This window comes from Phallusia mammillata, chromosome 2, assembly GCF_965637545.1.
Source record: "Phallusia mammillata chromosome 2, kaPhaMamm4.hap1.1, whole genome shotgun sequence".
In the NCBI taxonomy this organism is placed as follows: Eukaryota; Metazoa; Chordata; class Ascidiacea; order Phlebobranchia; family Ascidiidae; genus Phallusia; species Phallusia mammillata.
This window is the reverse complement of record NC_137253.1, coordinates 17,668,880-17,685,554: the sequence shown is the minus strand read 5'-3', so window position 1 is coordinate 17,685,554 and position 16,675 is coordinate 17,668,880. Positions and strand designations below refer to the sequence as shown.

The following is a 16,675-nucleotide window of genomic DNA, read 5'->3' as shown; positions in this document are numbered from 1 at the left end:
ATATAGAGAAACAGCTGTTGGCATTTTGGTTGATAAACAATACCCAAAGACTGCTTTCTACAAAACTAAAGCTTAATGTTTTTTCTTTGGAAAATATCTAAACAGAGAAGCATTTCTTGTCATACAATAAACAAGGGTAAATTGCCTCTAATAATCCTTTTGAAAAAATATATTAAAACTACAATAGTGGTTTTAGTATATATTGCCAGTTTATATATACTACATCATATTTAACAATGTATCACATATACCATTTACTATATTTATAATGGATATATATTTGGCACATACATTTCATCTAATGGGTCCCCACACATGTGCATGTGCGATTTGGTAACAGTAAAAATAGGGCACAATCATTGTTAAACTGGAATAAAGTGGTTTTCTTAAACTATTAAATGTTATATAGGGGCAACATTTTTTCCTGCGGCTGGGGTCAATGCAAAGCTCCAGACAACAGAGGTTAGGGTAGATTTTTCACGGTTTCATTTCCGTCAGCGATCATTGTCTCGCGGGGGGCGAATGTTGTAAGATAAAAACATGGCGCCGATCGTGGCAGGAGGGGGCTGTCAACACCTGCCATAAGACGCAAACTGCGTGATACAACAATTGCATAATTTGGGCGAAATTGATTTCCGTAAGGTTTTGCAATAAGAAATACACTACACAGCCTGATTTAAGTGTGTGCTGAATTTATCATCTAATTAATGTCAATATATGTGACTGGAATCGTCTGTTGAGCATCCGTGGATCAGGACGATTTCTGTATTAGTACATCTTTATTAACAATTGCATAACTAATGTTTTCAAATGATCCACAAACATATCTTAATTGCACAGTGCAAAAAGACTGCCTAATAGCACGTCCAGTTATGCACGAGCCCGAGATATTCATTTTCAGTGGGCAGGTTTGCGCTTTTTGCACCCAATTGGGCTTTTTTTGACATTGAGTTGCGCGTTGTTTTCACGAGGTGGAAAATGGAGTCCAACTTTTAAAACTTGTTCGTTGAATTATGATTTTTAATCCGCACATAGCGTTCCCTGGCGCCGTTGAGTTTCTACATACCAACAATACGATTGCTTAGCTGGGCTTTCTATGTCTAAAACCTGTTCTGAAACAGTTTCATTGACGCTTTCAGTTTGAGAAGTCACGTTACACAGGTGTAACAAATCATGCTGCGTTGTCGCTCTGCGTTTCGAAACACGAATAAGATGACTTACATTAACGTTTATAACTAACATCGTAACATCTTAATTCCAACCAGTGAGAAAATGGTCAAGTGACGACCGCGTTCATGCGTGAAGCAGAGGCATTTTTTTCCATGCGCCACTATCGTCAATCACTCCCATTGCATCAGCTGTGCACTGAGCGAGCACAAATTTGACAAAAGACAGCATGTAAAAACATATTTGGGGCTGTAAAAGTAATTACTGAGCCGATTGCACCGAAATTTTTAACAGCCAACAAGAAGTACCCTATCCACAGCTGTTTAAAATTTCAGCAGGTAAAGTCTTGTATTTCTGACCTCATTAACATGTGAACAAACAAACAAATATTTGGGGGTAAAGGCGTGAAAATGGATATATACAACTTCAAGTTACATAATACTTAAAAGGCTGCAATGTACCAATCAAAAAAGTATGAAACTCCAGAATCATCTGCTTTTGCAAGCATAGCCGTTTTAAACATTTCATGTTTTAAGGGGCTATGGGTGAACTGAGTGATCAAATGGGGTCAAAATTCACATGGACCGTCTTTAGACCAATATCTAAAATGTGTGTAAATTTAAAAAGGGTTGAACCATTCTTTTTTGATCAAAACGTGGGAACAAATCCGCGTTAGACGAAAAAAAGAAAAAATATATATAGACAAAAACAATATGTGTCCCCTTCAGGAAAGTGGATCCATAATGAATAACCTTTTTCAGGGTAAGTACACAAGTACAAGTGGACTGAGTCTTACGCAATGCACACGTAAATAGGACGCTGAAACAGATCAAATCTCAAGCTGGCTCGAGGCTTAATCCGATCTGCCGATCCGATGTTTTTTTAAATTTTGCTTGTACATTTTTCTGTTGACAACCATCTTAGCTGGCATGGCACATGAATTTTAGTTTTTTCTACTTGCAGTGTATGTAGGAAGGATAAGTAGTTAAAGATTTTATTTTTGTGGGATTTAGCCCAATACGACTTTTTGATCAAGCAAATCATATGTCAACCTTGTCCACTAACTGTAAAGATTTGATAAGTTGATTAAACATTTATAAAATCAACTAGAGAAGACATCAGGGAATAAAATTAAAACTAAAAAACAAACAATATCCTCATTGGGTAACCAAAAAAATAGACAAAAATTATCAGAAATATTTTTCTCACCCCAAAGTAACAGAACTGAAGTGTGTAAATTCAAAAAAACAAAGACTGGTAAGATTATCAAGCCAAGCTGCTTGTTTCAGTTGATCAAGCTGAGACACAGAGTTGTTTGCATCCAAGTAAGTACAGTATCCAGAATCATCGTACACTTTATGCAGTCCGAATAGTTTGATGCTAAACAAGAATTATTTGCGTTTATAGATTTTAGTGATGTTCCCACATGGCAAGCATAAGAAAGAAAATTCATAATGCACAGTTTTGTTTTATGACTGCCAGATTTAATTTATTATGAAATGCAAGAATTAATTGTACACTTCATCTACACATACCTTTTGTTGCAACTCAAATAGATACAAGTACATTTGGTGTAAAAAATAAATTTAGCCCCTATACCTACTAGGCATTTTACAACATAATAGTTTCTGCAAGGAGAAACAAATAGGTCCTCATACATATATATGTATGTGCAACTTGGTAACGGTTTTGGATTAAAATACCGATTTGGTAACAAAAAGGGTGGTTTGGCACATTTACTCATTGCACATACACTAAGACCTGCTCGAAACTATTGTACATTTTTATTGGGTCCCATATAGCTAATGTTTTCATAACCTTAGTTTGTTCTGCAGGCAGAAAATCATGGGCACCCACACATGCAAAGTTAAAAATACTACATTTCTGACAATGGCATAATCTACTAACTGTCCAAATTTCATTAAATTTTGACTCCGTTTGCAAATTTTACCCATTATAAGGGTTAATGGGGTATATGGTGGGGCTACACTAAGCACAATCAATTCAGACATTGTTTTTAGTTTGTCCTAGGAGAGAAGTGGTAAATGGTGGGACTATAACTGGTGAAACAGAAGTATTAAATAATTTTACATGTTCAATTTTGTAAAATGAAAGTGCGCAGTTTTGACAGGAAATTAAAACACACAGGTGGCCGCTCTAGTTTGAACAATAAAATTACTAACTGCCAATCAACATCTAGAATACACTGGAATGGTGGGTAACATTTTACCATTGCACATACACTATAACCTATTTTGAAACGTAAAGATATTCCCCATACTTGTTTTATGTTGGGTCCCATAAAAGTCAGCATTTTTTTAACCTTTGTTTGTTTCTCCAAGCAGAAACTCATGGGTCTCCATACATGCTTTAGTTGTAAATAATGCAAATTCTGAGATATCCATCATTAAGTTTGAAGCCATAAGTTGAAACAAGGCAATAAACATTCCGCCAAACATACCTTGTATATAAGGTAGGCTACACACTATTTAAATCTCATTCAATTTGGCCCTTGTTTGTGTTTGTTTTAGGGGTTAGTGGGAAAAATGGTCGGGCTACAGCGTAAAACTTAAAAGTGGACTCCTAAAAATGGCAAACTGTCCACATTTTTTTCCAATTTCAACATTATTTATAAACCTAACTTTCTGAAAGGGTAATACAGGGTAAAGTACATTAGTCGTCAAATCCAAATGGTGTATTCTATAGTGTCCAAATTTCATCCATTTTGGACATTGTTAAAAAAGTTTACCCATTTTAGGGGGCTAGTGGGGTGCCTGATGGGGTTCACACCCAATCTAATAAATCACTAAACCACAACTAGAAGGGTGGCTTAGCACATATTGCCCTTGCATATACACTATAACACATATTTTCTACACTAATTTTATATTAGGTCCCATATCATCCATTGTCTTTTATAACCTTGGCTGTTTCTGCAAGCAAAAACTCATGGGTCCCCCACACATGCAAAGTTGTAAATAATACATTTCAAGAGATAACCATGAGAAAGTCGGGTGTTGTAAGGTAAAACACAGTGATCGGTACTGTGCCTGAATAAATATGCTATATGGAGAACAAACTATTCAAATTCAGTCCATTTATACATTTTTGAAGGTTTTTCTATTTTATGGTCTATCTGAGAAAAAAAGTGTTAAACAGTGAGAAAATAGGCTAAAACACAACAATCAGCTCCTATAACACAAATCAGCGCGAATTGCACGTGACTGTTGGGGGCTAGTGGAGTAAATGATAGAGCTACAGGGTTGAACCCAACAATTAACACCTATAAATATTGCACTGTACAAGCTCTCCAAATTTCATTTAATTCAGACATAGTTTGAAAAATTGACCCATTTTGGGGGGCTAGTGGGGTAAATGCTGGGGCAACAGGGTAAAACACAACATTATACACCTATAAATGCACACTCTACAAGCTGTCCAAATTTCATTTAATTCTGACATTGTTAAAAAATTGACCCATTTTGGGGGGCTAGTGGGGTAAATGTTGGGGCGACAAAGTTGAACATAACAAACAACAACTGTAAGTAGCACACTCTATAAGCTGTCCAAATTTCATCCAATTCGGACAATGTTTAACAAATTCACCCTTTTAGGGGGCTAGAGGGGTAAATATTGGGGCTACAGGGTTAAACACAACAATTGAAACCTAAAAATGACAAATTATACAAGCTGTCAAAATTTCATCTAATTCCGACAGCGTTTAAAACACTCACCCATTTTAGGGGTTAGTGGGGTAACTGATGGGATTTAAATCCCAAAAGTATAAAATATGAAACCACAATGACCCAATCAACAGTCATGTAAAATTTTATCCAATTCTGACAATGTTTAACATTTTGACCACTAGAGGTGTTATTAGCAAAATTCGTCAATGCTTCTGACGTCATAAGGCTGTTAAGTGTCAACTGCAAAACATCCTCGAACAAACCCACAAACACTGGTAACAAATGTCTGGTTGCCTTTATAACACCTCAGAAAACTAACATTTGTGGTGCGCACCAACAACATTTTACACTTTGTTGGATAGCAGAAAACTAACGTTTGTGGTGCGCACCAACAACATTTTACATTTTGGGGGCTAGCGGGGTAAATACTGGGGTTGTCATGACAAACGAAGCAGATGGCACATCTGCACAACCATATCTACCATCTGTGAAAGTTTCATCTAAATTCACCAAAGATTTCATGGCAAAATGGGGTGGACAAACTTCAGGGAAGAAAAAAAAAAAAAAGAAAAAAAAAGAAAAAAAAAAAAAAGAAATCGAGTAAAATCAAAATGTGTCCCCTTCAGGGAAGGGGACCCATAATGACCCAAACTATAGTTCTGCAACAATTGATCTGCAAGGCGAATGTTTAAAAAAATGACCACTAAAGGTGTTTTGGGCAGCATTTGTTAATGCTTCTGACACCACAAGACTGTACTACATAAAAAACATTAGAAAACAATATGTGTTCCAGTCAAAAAGGGTGACCAAAAGCTTTGTATGCTGTACAAAAAACTCACAAGCAAAGGTCACTCTGGGCTTTTTTAAATTTAACTTCAGTCTATTCACAACAAATGTTCAGTACCTGTTTACTGATGAAGAAAATGACCAAGGGGTGTTGTTAGTAATGGGATTGTTTTTCCACCATAAAGAGTATGATGATGTATCCACATTTTTAGAAGAAATGCATTTGTTGTCACTGTTTGTTAAACTTCCTTCAAAGCTGTCTGGCAGAGTGCATTGTTCTAATTCAAGACAGTTTTGACGCTTTAGTAGGGAAATATCATTTTAAAACATACAAGCAAATAATCACCATAAACGTATCTTTTTTGACAAACTTTGGCCTTTCCAAGTATTTTAAAGTTGGAGCTAATTGCACCAGTGTTGGACAATACTGAAGGCACCAATACCTTATCCGTCCATGTCCAAACATCATCTATGCTGCATTTTACCAAATAAATCAAGATGTAAACAGTGAAACAAATAAGCGTAATCAGGGAATAATGCAAAGCTTACAAATAATAATTTTCTTGTTTATAAGTCCCATAGTCTTGAACAAATTTTTGAGGGTGCAAATTGTCACAACCAGTAAGGCTGGGCAATGCTATATGATGTCGTAAGCAGTATAACAAGTGTATGTGGTAACAATGCGTTTGTGTGGTATTGCAACATGTTTTGGGGGTGGCAGGCATTCTATGAATAAACTTGAAAAAAAAAATATTTTTGGTTATCTCTAAAATGCTGACCGTAAGAAGAAAAAACGCACGTTGTACTTGTGTGTATAATTGCAAACTATTAAGCGACAATTCTGGAGAATTTTCTAAATTTAGTAAAAGTTTAGTTTGGATCCAATTTATGTGGGTATCAGCAGACCTTTTGTAAGCAGCATGGAGAAACTATTAGAGATGGGAAAGCAAATGGAACTTTCCTGAGAAACTTTGATTAAGTTCGTAGCTGAACAGCAGGATCAAGAACGCGAAGAAAGGCGTCTAGTCAGAAAAGCTAAGCTGAAAAATAGTGATTAGAAGCTTGTAGGAAGCAACGATTCTTGCACAAAAAGAATGTAAACTTGAATTAAAGAAGCAGCTTGCCCAAAGTCAACAGCGACCAGGCAGGAAATAACTGTTGGAAGCAGAGCAAAAGTGCCCAAGTTACCAGTATTTACGGTAAAGATGGAAGCAGGGAGACCCTAAGAAGTCTACTCAAGTCTTTCAGATACCGGCGCAGTTGTTTATCGGCAGTTAAAGCATGCCTTACTAAATCAGTGTGATCTTACGGAAAAGGCTATCATATGAAATTCAGAATGGCAAAGCCTGAAGGTCACGTCCATACCCACCAAATCTGCCAAAAGTGCCTTACGCAAAAGCACAAGGTAAAATGTTTGGTTGACGAAATACCACACGTTTGCCGCCTGTTGAAGGTTATTTTGGTCGACATAAAGTAACAGCACTTAGAGACACTGGATGCACTGGAATCTTGGTCAACAAAAAGTTTGTAGATGATGATCAGCTTCTGGATAAGCATGGGTCTATCTAGTTAGCTGACGGCAAACTGGTCGAAGCCAAGGTGGCTAAAATTACAGTAAACACTGCCTATTATAGCAGTGAAGTGGTGTCTGCCCAAAATGGCACACGATTTGTGCACTGCAAATATTGCTGGTGCAAGAGAAGCCAATGATCCAGATGTGATGTGGGGAAAGTATGAGCAGTTACTACGAGGGCCCAGAGGTAAAAGAGTAACAGAAATGACAAACCTCTCGAAGTGCCAGTTTGCGAAGAGTGGCCGGTTACAGACAGTGATGGATTTAAAAGCACACGATGTGACAAGTCTCTGAACGATTTGCAGACTGTGAGGGTGAAAGGGTAAGAGTACAGCAAATAACGACATTTATGAACATGGACGGACTGCTTTATTGGGTGTATTTGCACCCCAAAGTAAATGAAGGAAATTGGTTGAGACAGCTGGTTGTACCCGTTCCTCTGCAAAGTAGATTTATGCAAGTTGCTCATGACTCGATCATGGGAGGACATTTGGGAATCAAAAAGACATGTGACAAGATTATGCAGAACTTTTACTGGCCTCATATACGAGACGAAGCCTGATGTTTTTGTTAGTTGTGTGACATTTGACAAAGGATAATTAGTAAAGGAAGCGTACACAAGGTGCCCGTACAGGGTCAACCTCTGATTGATGTTCATTTAAGAGGGTGGCGGTGGACCTTGTCGGACCTATTTATCTAATGAGTGCATAAGGACACCATTACATTTTAACACTTGTCGATTATGCAACATGTTATCCGGAGGCAGTGGCGCTTAAGAAAATCACCGCATGGCCACGTTAAAAAATTCAATGGCACGCTAAAATGAATGCTGAAGAGGTTGTTTAGCGACCAGCCTGAGCAATGGAATAGGTTTATAAACGCGTTGTTGTTCGCATATTGCAAGGTCCCACAGGAGGCTACAGGTTTCTCGCCATTTGAGCTTGTTCCAGCCAGTATTCCGGAAGTGAAGACAAGTTATTAGTATGCCATTGACTTAGAAAAGTGGATAGAGACGACAATAGCGCTGGCAAGGGAAGAGTTGGACAAGTCAAAAGGCACTTCAACAAGAAAGCAAAGCTACGAAAGCTTGTGGTAGGACATTAATTACTTCTGCCAACAGATAACAACAAGCTCATAATGCAGTGGAAATTACCATTCACAGTGATTGACAAAGTCTTTGTTAATGATTATGTACCAGACGCCAATGGGAAGCGTAGGACCTTTCACATCAACATGTTGAAGGTGTATGTAGCTCGGAATACATATTTATCGTATTTACTAAGTTGTGTTATGTCGTTAGACCTCGTTTTTTAATGTTGCGACTTCTTTGTTGCAAAAATCATAGATTTTGCTTAAATGGGGGGTAATATCACAACCAGTAAACCCAAGGCTGGGCAATGCTGTATGACGTCATCACAAGTGTATGCGGTAATAATGCACTTGTGTGGTATTGCAACATGTTTTGGGAGTGGTAGGCATTCTATGAGTAAGGTTAAACGCGAAAGAACTATTTTTGGTTATCTCTAAAATGCTGTCCTTGAGAAAAGTTACTCATGCCGCACTGGTGTGTATAATTGCAAACTAGTACGCAACACAAATACTAGTAACAACCAAACAATAAACTAGTGATACCTTTATCCCCAACTAGTGACAACCATCAATGAACAGCAGCAAAAGGCATAATGTACACTAGTGAGAGAACACAGCAAATATCTTTTTTGAATTAGGTTTCAACACAAATAGATTTGCATTTAATTGCCTAATTTAATCGACCATTCACCACTGACTGGTTGACTTCCATAAATTTACCAACTACATTTTTATTGGTGAGCAAGGGCAGTGGGTTTTGTTACTTTGAGTAAGAACTGACCATAATACTGACCTCGGAACCACTGACCTCGGTATATAATTGCTATATCTATCATTCAAAGCAATTTTAGAACATAGTTATGGTAACTTTAATGATGACGTGAGAAAAAGGGAATAAACAATATAATTCAGAAAATAAAAGCAGAAATTATCTAACACAATACTCACGTTCTAACACTATAAAGAGTTGAGGTGCTAAAATGGAGTGGAAATGATGTTTCATTTGAGCTGTGATTCTGTTGCAAAACTGTTTTGATAGAAAAAACATCCCAGTAGGCATTTGGCACCATTTGAACATACATAAAACTAAGCAAAGAAGACAATAGAACTGAATGAACAACCAAGCATTGCAACATCTTTTTGGCCCGTTTTGACTTTTTTACTTGTTCTTTGCATTGTTCAAGTGCATATCCTCCTGGTGGGCGTATTTTGTTTCTTTTCTATAACAAAAGTTTGTGTTATATTTAAAACCTAATAAAACAAAGCGATTTCAAGTTCACCTCCATCTGCTCATAATTTTCAATAAAAGGCTCATCACTTGGTTTATTTTCGTATTCAGGAACTTGCTGCTTTGTGAATAAAGAAACATATGCAGCAAAAACTACAACCTAAAATTGCAAAATATTTATATTTCTATCTTCAGCCATGAGGTTCTTCAAACAAATATAATTTTAAAACAGTCCACAACATACTCCATTGCCATTTTTCACAATACTTGTGAAGCATTGAAGCATTCATTACAAACTTTTACAAATAGTTGAGGTGCAACAAATGACCACTCGTACCTTGATAGGTTCAATCAAAAACAGACTTCCGCCAAGTGATATTAACATACTGATCAACCAACGGGTTGCTTTGTCAACACCAAATGTGTGCCCATACAAAATTATAAAAAATATTGAAATCACTATTCCTGAATAGCACAAAAAGTAAGCAAGGTACACGAACTGATGCGGAAGCAAATATGCATTTTCAGAGCTTTTATTAGAATCAGGATCTAAAAAATAATAACAAGTTAATCCCAAAAATGATGTACACCAGTTATAAGGAATCAATATGACAGTTTAAAAAAATGTACAACACAAATAACAACTTGCCATTTTCCACGCATTCATTAAGATCAAGCTCACATTTTGTTGCTGGTAGTGGACTTTTGCTGGGGAGCTCAAATGATGGATCACTTGCCCCAAACAGAGCCTTATGGGTCCTTTTCAAAGTTAGAGCTCTAACAAAATATAAGTAAAAAAGCTAGAAATGTTTTTTTTACATGTGACCAATTTTGTTCATAATACTACATCTATTTATACATTACCCACATATATTTTTTGTCTGATTTACAACATATATACATTTGTTCCTGTTGTCAATTAGGTTACTACCTGACATTTTTCAATATAACTGTTAGTACAACCAGACTTAAATGGCTTAACAATAGCATATTCTACAAACTATCAAAATATTATCTAATTCAGATATTGTTGAGAATGTTCATCCATTTCAGGAAGATAAATCAAAGCTTTAAAATTTAAACACAGTAATTGAAACTTCACAACCTTAAGTTTTACAAATTGGTTAAACTTCATCACATTCAGGCATAGTTTGCATGTTTCACCCATTTTAGGGGCCCACTAGTGCTTGGGCTATCAAGACAAATCAAACACATGAAACATATTTATGTACATTTCTCACCGGCAAGAAGAGAAAAAAAATGGCATATCTAACAAAAAGTTTGAATCAAATTAGCTCAATTAAAACACACAAATACAATGTTGGCACCTAGAATTTCTTTGTAGTGCTGTTTTGTCAAATAAGTCTTCAGTAACCAAGGAGTCCCAAAAATCGTCCTCTTGGATGCAACTGTCATTGTCATTATCATAACCAGGTAGAGTGCTTTTGTTTCTAAAGTGCTCAAAACAGTTGTATAAAGCAACAAAGCACAATATTTACAATATAAATTGTGCCAAGCAAAACTAAAATTTTTGTGAACAAAATTATTATTTGACATAAAATGTGTCACAAGATCCTCACAATGTAAAATCTGGTGTGTAAGTTTCCCCTGCACTTGATATTCCAGTGTCATCAGAAACAACCCTGGAATCACAATCTGTATTTTGCTGTTCAAGATCATTCTCATCCGATATCCAAACCTAAAAGTAGATCATGTGGTGCACAATGAAAAAAACACAGAAGGATGAGTTTGACTTGCCATTTCACAATTCCAATGTATTGCAATAAATTCAGCTGCAAATTATTTAATTGCAAAACTATTAAAAGCAAAATATTTAATTGCAAAGTATGGACAATCTGGAACTCAAATGATGTTTGGGATAACGTTACCTGAAATGTTGTTTTGTGTGTAAAACTCAGACAGTAAATGATTTTCCTAAAATTCTAAGAAAGGTGGCTTTCTAACATACTTCCATTTTATATGTTCTAATTTACTTTACAGATTATTTGATCTACACATATGATTGTTTTTGCAAGCAAAATGGAATGGGTTCCCACACACGCATTTGTGCGGATTTTTGGTAAACAAATGTTGCGGTTATTGTTAGATTCTTAAGGACAATTTATTAGAAAGCATTAGGGTGCTAGTTAAGTAAATGTTGGGGCTACAAGGTAAAACACATCAATCGTAACCTACAAATAGCATAGTCCACATGCTACCCAAATTTTAGGCAATTCCGACAATGTTTAATAAACTCACCCATTTTAGGGGGCTAGTAGGGTAAATGACACACAAACCCTAAAAATATGAACCCTAAATGACTCAATTAATACTACTGCAAAATTTGAGCCCAATCTGCCAATGTTTAAAATTTTGACCACTAGAAGTGTTTTGGGCAACAACCGTTAATGTTTCTGACATCATAGGGCTGTTAACAACCCAGTAACTGCCATGGCGCAAAAACGTCCACAAAGCAACTCACAAACAAGTAACATTTAACTGGCTGTAACACTATTGCGCCAGAGAAGTATTTCGTTTGTGGTGCCCAGTAAAATACAAATACGTTTTACACTTTGGGGACTTGTACAGTAAATGTTGGGGCTACAGGGTTGAACACAACAATCCACAACTATAAATGGCATACTCAACAAGCTATCCAAATTTCAGCCAATTCTGACACTGTTTACAAACTCAGCCATTTTAGGGGGCTAGTGGGGTAGATACTGGGATTATCAGGACAAACAAAGTCGGATGCACATCTACATAACTATATCTACCATCTGTATAAGTTTAAGCCAAAACCATCAAACATTTGATGGAAAAATGAGTCGGACAAACTTCGGCAAGAAAAAAACAAACAAGAAAAAGAAACGAAAAAAACAAACAAACAATTTGAGTATAATCAATATGTGTTCAGGGAAGGGGACCCATAATAAAGAAGCTACATTATGATGAAAACTCGTTGACCTTATTGACCCGCTGTCATGCCGCGGCCAAGCTGACAACGAGAATTTAAAGACCATTTATTGTTTCAAAAGTCAAGTTCATGTTTTCATCTTTTTGTTAATCAACAACAATTTGTTTGACATGTACAAAAGCGAAGTACGTTTAGCGAGTTTAAATCACGTCTTAGGTGTGAAACCTTCGCCCAAACTGAAAATGCACGTGATAACTTAATAAAACGACATGACTGTCTCATAAATCCGAAACGACTGTTTTATAAAATGTCTGTCCAAGTAAAGCTGAACTCTGCAATAAAACACCTTAGTCGTAAACTAGTAAGTTACTCCCTTGCAACTTCTGTCTGACTGACAATGTATACATATTATGGGCTGTAAAGGTTATTATATGGCCGATTAAGGCAAAAGTTACTTTTTTGGGACCTTTGGTTGAACCGCTGCGAAATTCGGGGTCAAATTTGGATAAATGCAGGAGGATCAAATTTGGATAAATACCTAACGCATTTGTAAATTTGGAGCACTCTTTCTTGACCAAACACATGTAACAAAAAATTGACAAAAACAATATACCCATAAATATCAATTTTGGTGGCTTGGAGGGGTAACTGCGGTTACGTGGTAAAACACAGCAATAGACACCTAAAAATGGAAAATTCTACAAGCTATCCAAATTTCATTCCAATTTAGATGCTGGTGAAAAATGCACCCTTTTTAGGGGCCTAGTGGGCTAAATGATTGAGCTACAGAGTCAACAAAACCATTGGCACATCTACATGCCAACATTCACCATTTGTAAAAGTTTCATCCAAATCCATCAAACATTTCATGGCAAAAGGGGTTGAACAGGGAAGAAAAGAAAAAGAAAAAATAACACATCGAGTAAAGTCAAAATGTGTCAAAAAAATATTTACAAACAGTGGATGTTGACATAAATAATTTGTATAATTACAAATAAATAAAGCATAAATAATTTGTACAATTACAAATAAATAAAGCATAAATAATTTGTATAATTAGTATTATTATATAATTGGAACATCGGAGCAAAAACTTTTGAAATTGTGCACATTCAAACAAAATTCATGAATTTTTGTACGGCATTAGAAAAGCATGGTAAACATTTAAATTATATAATAATACTAAATTATATACCTTATCTCTAATATCCAGAGACTTAATTGTTCCTGATGCTTTGTGTAGGCCATGGATTTGTGGTTCCTGTATGTTCTGGTGAAATATGTTAACCGCATATAGTAATGAAGCAAGTTATGCAAGAAAACAGGCTGCACAACATTTTCATAAAGGGACAAAAGCTAGATGAAAACTCCTATAATATTTTTTGTTGCCAATATGTATTTGGATATTACATAGTTGAAATTGTTTTAAGTCCTTCCTCCTTGAACGATAAGACAATATGCAGACCATTTTAAAAGTTGTCAAAGCAGGATGCATTAGAAAAACTAACATAGGAGAAGAGAAAAGTTAGTGAAGAGAACATGTTAACACAGACATAAACAATTATTTACTTTTTCAAAATGATGTTGTTGGTCGCTTTTGTGATGTAGATCTTCAGTTACATAAACTGGGACTTTATATGAAAGATCCACGCTCTTTGATCCTTGATATGCATGACTTGTATTGCCATCTAATATTTCATTTAAAATTTCCACAGTTTGAGCAGTTTGTGCTCTATTTGTCCAATGTTTAACAGTTTCAATCTGAAAATGTTTTTGATCTGGCTGTTTGGACTGAATATTGTTGCCATAAAAAAATTTATTTATGATGCAAGATGTGTACAAATTGCCATAGGATTAAATTCACATTCAGAAAAAAAGTTAAAAACAGATTTTTATTGAAGATACTTAATTGGCTTAGTAAATGTCAATTTTTAATTTTTGGAAAGACTAGTAACTTGCACAAATAATGTGTGTGTGGAGCTTACCTTGCATTTGGAATTTTTAAAGCAAAAAACAATAAGAATGTTTATAGGAAAAACCATAACTGTAACAATAATTCCCACAACAACATCTTGCCAACGAAATATATGAAAATTTTCACCATCATCGACCTCATAGTTTTGATACCAAAATGCACTGCAAAATGAAGCATAGTGATTAACACCAAACTCAAAGATCTGGGAATAGCCAAATGCGAAAAAATATTTAACAGCACCAAGGTAAAAAAATATGAAGGTGACTTTCCTATTTATTTCCAATTTATATGTACTAAATGTTTTATTTCTTATATAGTTTTAATTAGGTCCCCATTTTTATTCGATATTTATCAACATGATTGGATCTGCAAGCAGAAATGCATGAGTTCCAAACGTACATGCATGCACATTAACAACAAAGTTTTTAGATTAAGAAAGACATATTATTAAAAGTAAGGAACAAATTTCAATTTTTTTTTACATATACTCTGTGTGCATCACACAAAAAACAAGCAAAAACTAGAAGGGTGGCTTAGCACATATTGCCATTGCACATACACTGTGACCTATTTCTTAACATATATTTACATCCTACACTTTTTAATATTCCGTCCCATATCAGTCACTGTCTTCCATAACCTTAGTTGTTTCTGCAAGCAGAAACTCATAGGTCCCCCACACAGGCGAAGTTGTAAATAATGCTTTTTACGAAATAACTAGATAAATTTTGGCGCTATGAGTTTGAACAGAGCGACAAAAAAGTCTGCAGAAATAATAATGCTATATGAGATACAAGCTACAAGTTGCATTCAATCCCGCCATTGCTTGCAAAATTTACCCATTTTAAAGAATAGTGGAGTAAATAGTGGGGCTACATCGTAAAACCAGGCATTGTTAAAAAAATTCACCCATTTTAGGGGGCTAGTGCGGTAAATATTGGGGTTACAACGCAAAACAAAACAAGTATCACCTAATTATGGCTAAATCAACAAACTGTCTAAATTTCATCCAATTCGGACAATGTTTAAAAATGCACCCATTTTAGAGGGCTAGATGGTAAAACACAATAATCTAACTAGAATAGTGGTTTTCCTATATATTGCCAGTTTACATATACTACATCATATTTAACGACGTATCACATATACCATTTACTATATTTATAATGGATATATATTTGGCACCTACATTTAATTGGGTCCCTATCTTTTTCCTGGCACTTTATAACATAATTGTTTCTGCAAGCATAATCTAATGGGTCCCCACACATATGCATATGCGATATGGTAACAGTAAAAATAGGGCACACTCATCGTTAGATATTTACCAATTTACTATACACATCATTTGATCTACACATATGATTGTTTTTGCAAGCAAAAACGAATGGGTCCCCACATGTGTGTTTATGCGGATTTATGGTAAACAAACATCCTGGTTATTTTTAGATTCTTAAGGAAAAACTTAACCATTATGTACTTGGGTCAGTACAGCCGTTTTTAATTTTTTTCGTTTTGGGGGCCTGTGGGTGAACCGCTGGGTCGTTTGGGGTCAAACTTCAGGAGGATCAAATTCGAAACAATAACTAACATCTGTGCAAATTTGAATAAATTTAAAGCACTCTTTTTTGACCAAACGCATTTAACAAACCAGCGTTAGACAGAAGCGAATATTTTGGGGTTTAAGGGGTGAAAATGGGTAAATCTTTTTTTTGAAGTACAAAATTCTTTGAAATACCTTATATTGCACCAAACAACAAAGCATACAACTCCTAAATGAAGTACTTTAGCAAGTATAGCCGTTTTAAAAATTTCACGTTTTGGGGGGCTGTGGGTGAACCGAGAGATCAAACGGGGTCAAAATTCACATGGACCATCTTTAGACCAATATCTATAATGTGTGTAAATTTGAAAAAGTTTGAACCATTCTTTCTTGACCAAAACGTGGGAACAAATCCGCGTTAGAAAGAAAAAAAGAAAACAAAAATATAGACAAAAAAATATGTGTCCCCTTCAGGGAAGGGGAGCCATAATTATAACTACAAATTGATGATGCTTTTTTCTCATGTGGTGCTGGTAGCTATTCTAAAACTTTATATTGGTATTTGTGCTCACATTGAAAAATGTTACGTATAACTTCTTTAAATGTCATGTTAAAACACATTACTTGTGCAACAACAATTTTCACCATGTCAAAAATATCAAATAAACATGATTCCATAGACTTGTAATAAAACAGGCAGCTTCATGACAA

At 35.6% G+C, this 16,675-nt stretch overlaps 1 protein-coding gene across 4 annotated transcripts in view; it reads right to left on the bottom strand.

Moving 5' to 3' along the window:
• LOC145213570 (polycystin-1-like) overlaps positions 1-16,675 on the bottom strand; it is a 103,747-nt gene that overhangs the window by 17,435 nt on the left and 69,637 nt on the right. For 2 of the 4 annotated variants that reach the window (XM_080081906.1, XM_080081908.1), the window contains exons 39-50: positions 14,432-14,582; positions 14,016-14,207; positions 13,642-13,716; positions 11,110-11,228; positions 10,858-10,980; positions 10,179-10,306; positions 9,867-10,078; positions 9,582-9,689; positions 9,250-9,521; positions 5,986-6,113; positions 5,758-5,917; positions 2,377-2,547 (exon numbers count right to left, since the gene is read on the bottom strand). In XM_080081906.1, coding sequence (XP_079938032.1) covers positions 2,377-2,547; positions 5,758-5,917; positions 5,986-6,113; positions 9,250-9,521; positions 9,582-9,689; positions 9,867-10,078; positions 10,179-10,306; positions 10,858-10,980; positions 11,110-11,228; positions 13,642-13,716; positions 14,016-14,207; positions 14,432-14,582 — 1,839 coding nt within the window. Of the gene's footprint in view, positions 1-182; positions 577-2,376; positions 2,548-5,757; positions 5,918-5,985; positions 6,114-9,249; positions 9,522-9,581; positions 9,690-9,866; positions 10,079-10,178; positions 10,307-10,857; positions 10,981-11,109; positions 11,229-13,641; positions 13,717-14,015; positions 14,208-14,431; positions 14,583-16,675 lie in introns of those variants that run through there. The other 2 variants (XM_080081910.1, XM_080081907.1) reach the window with 2 other exon arrangements.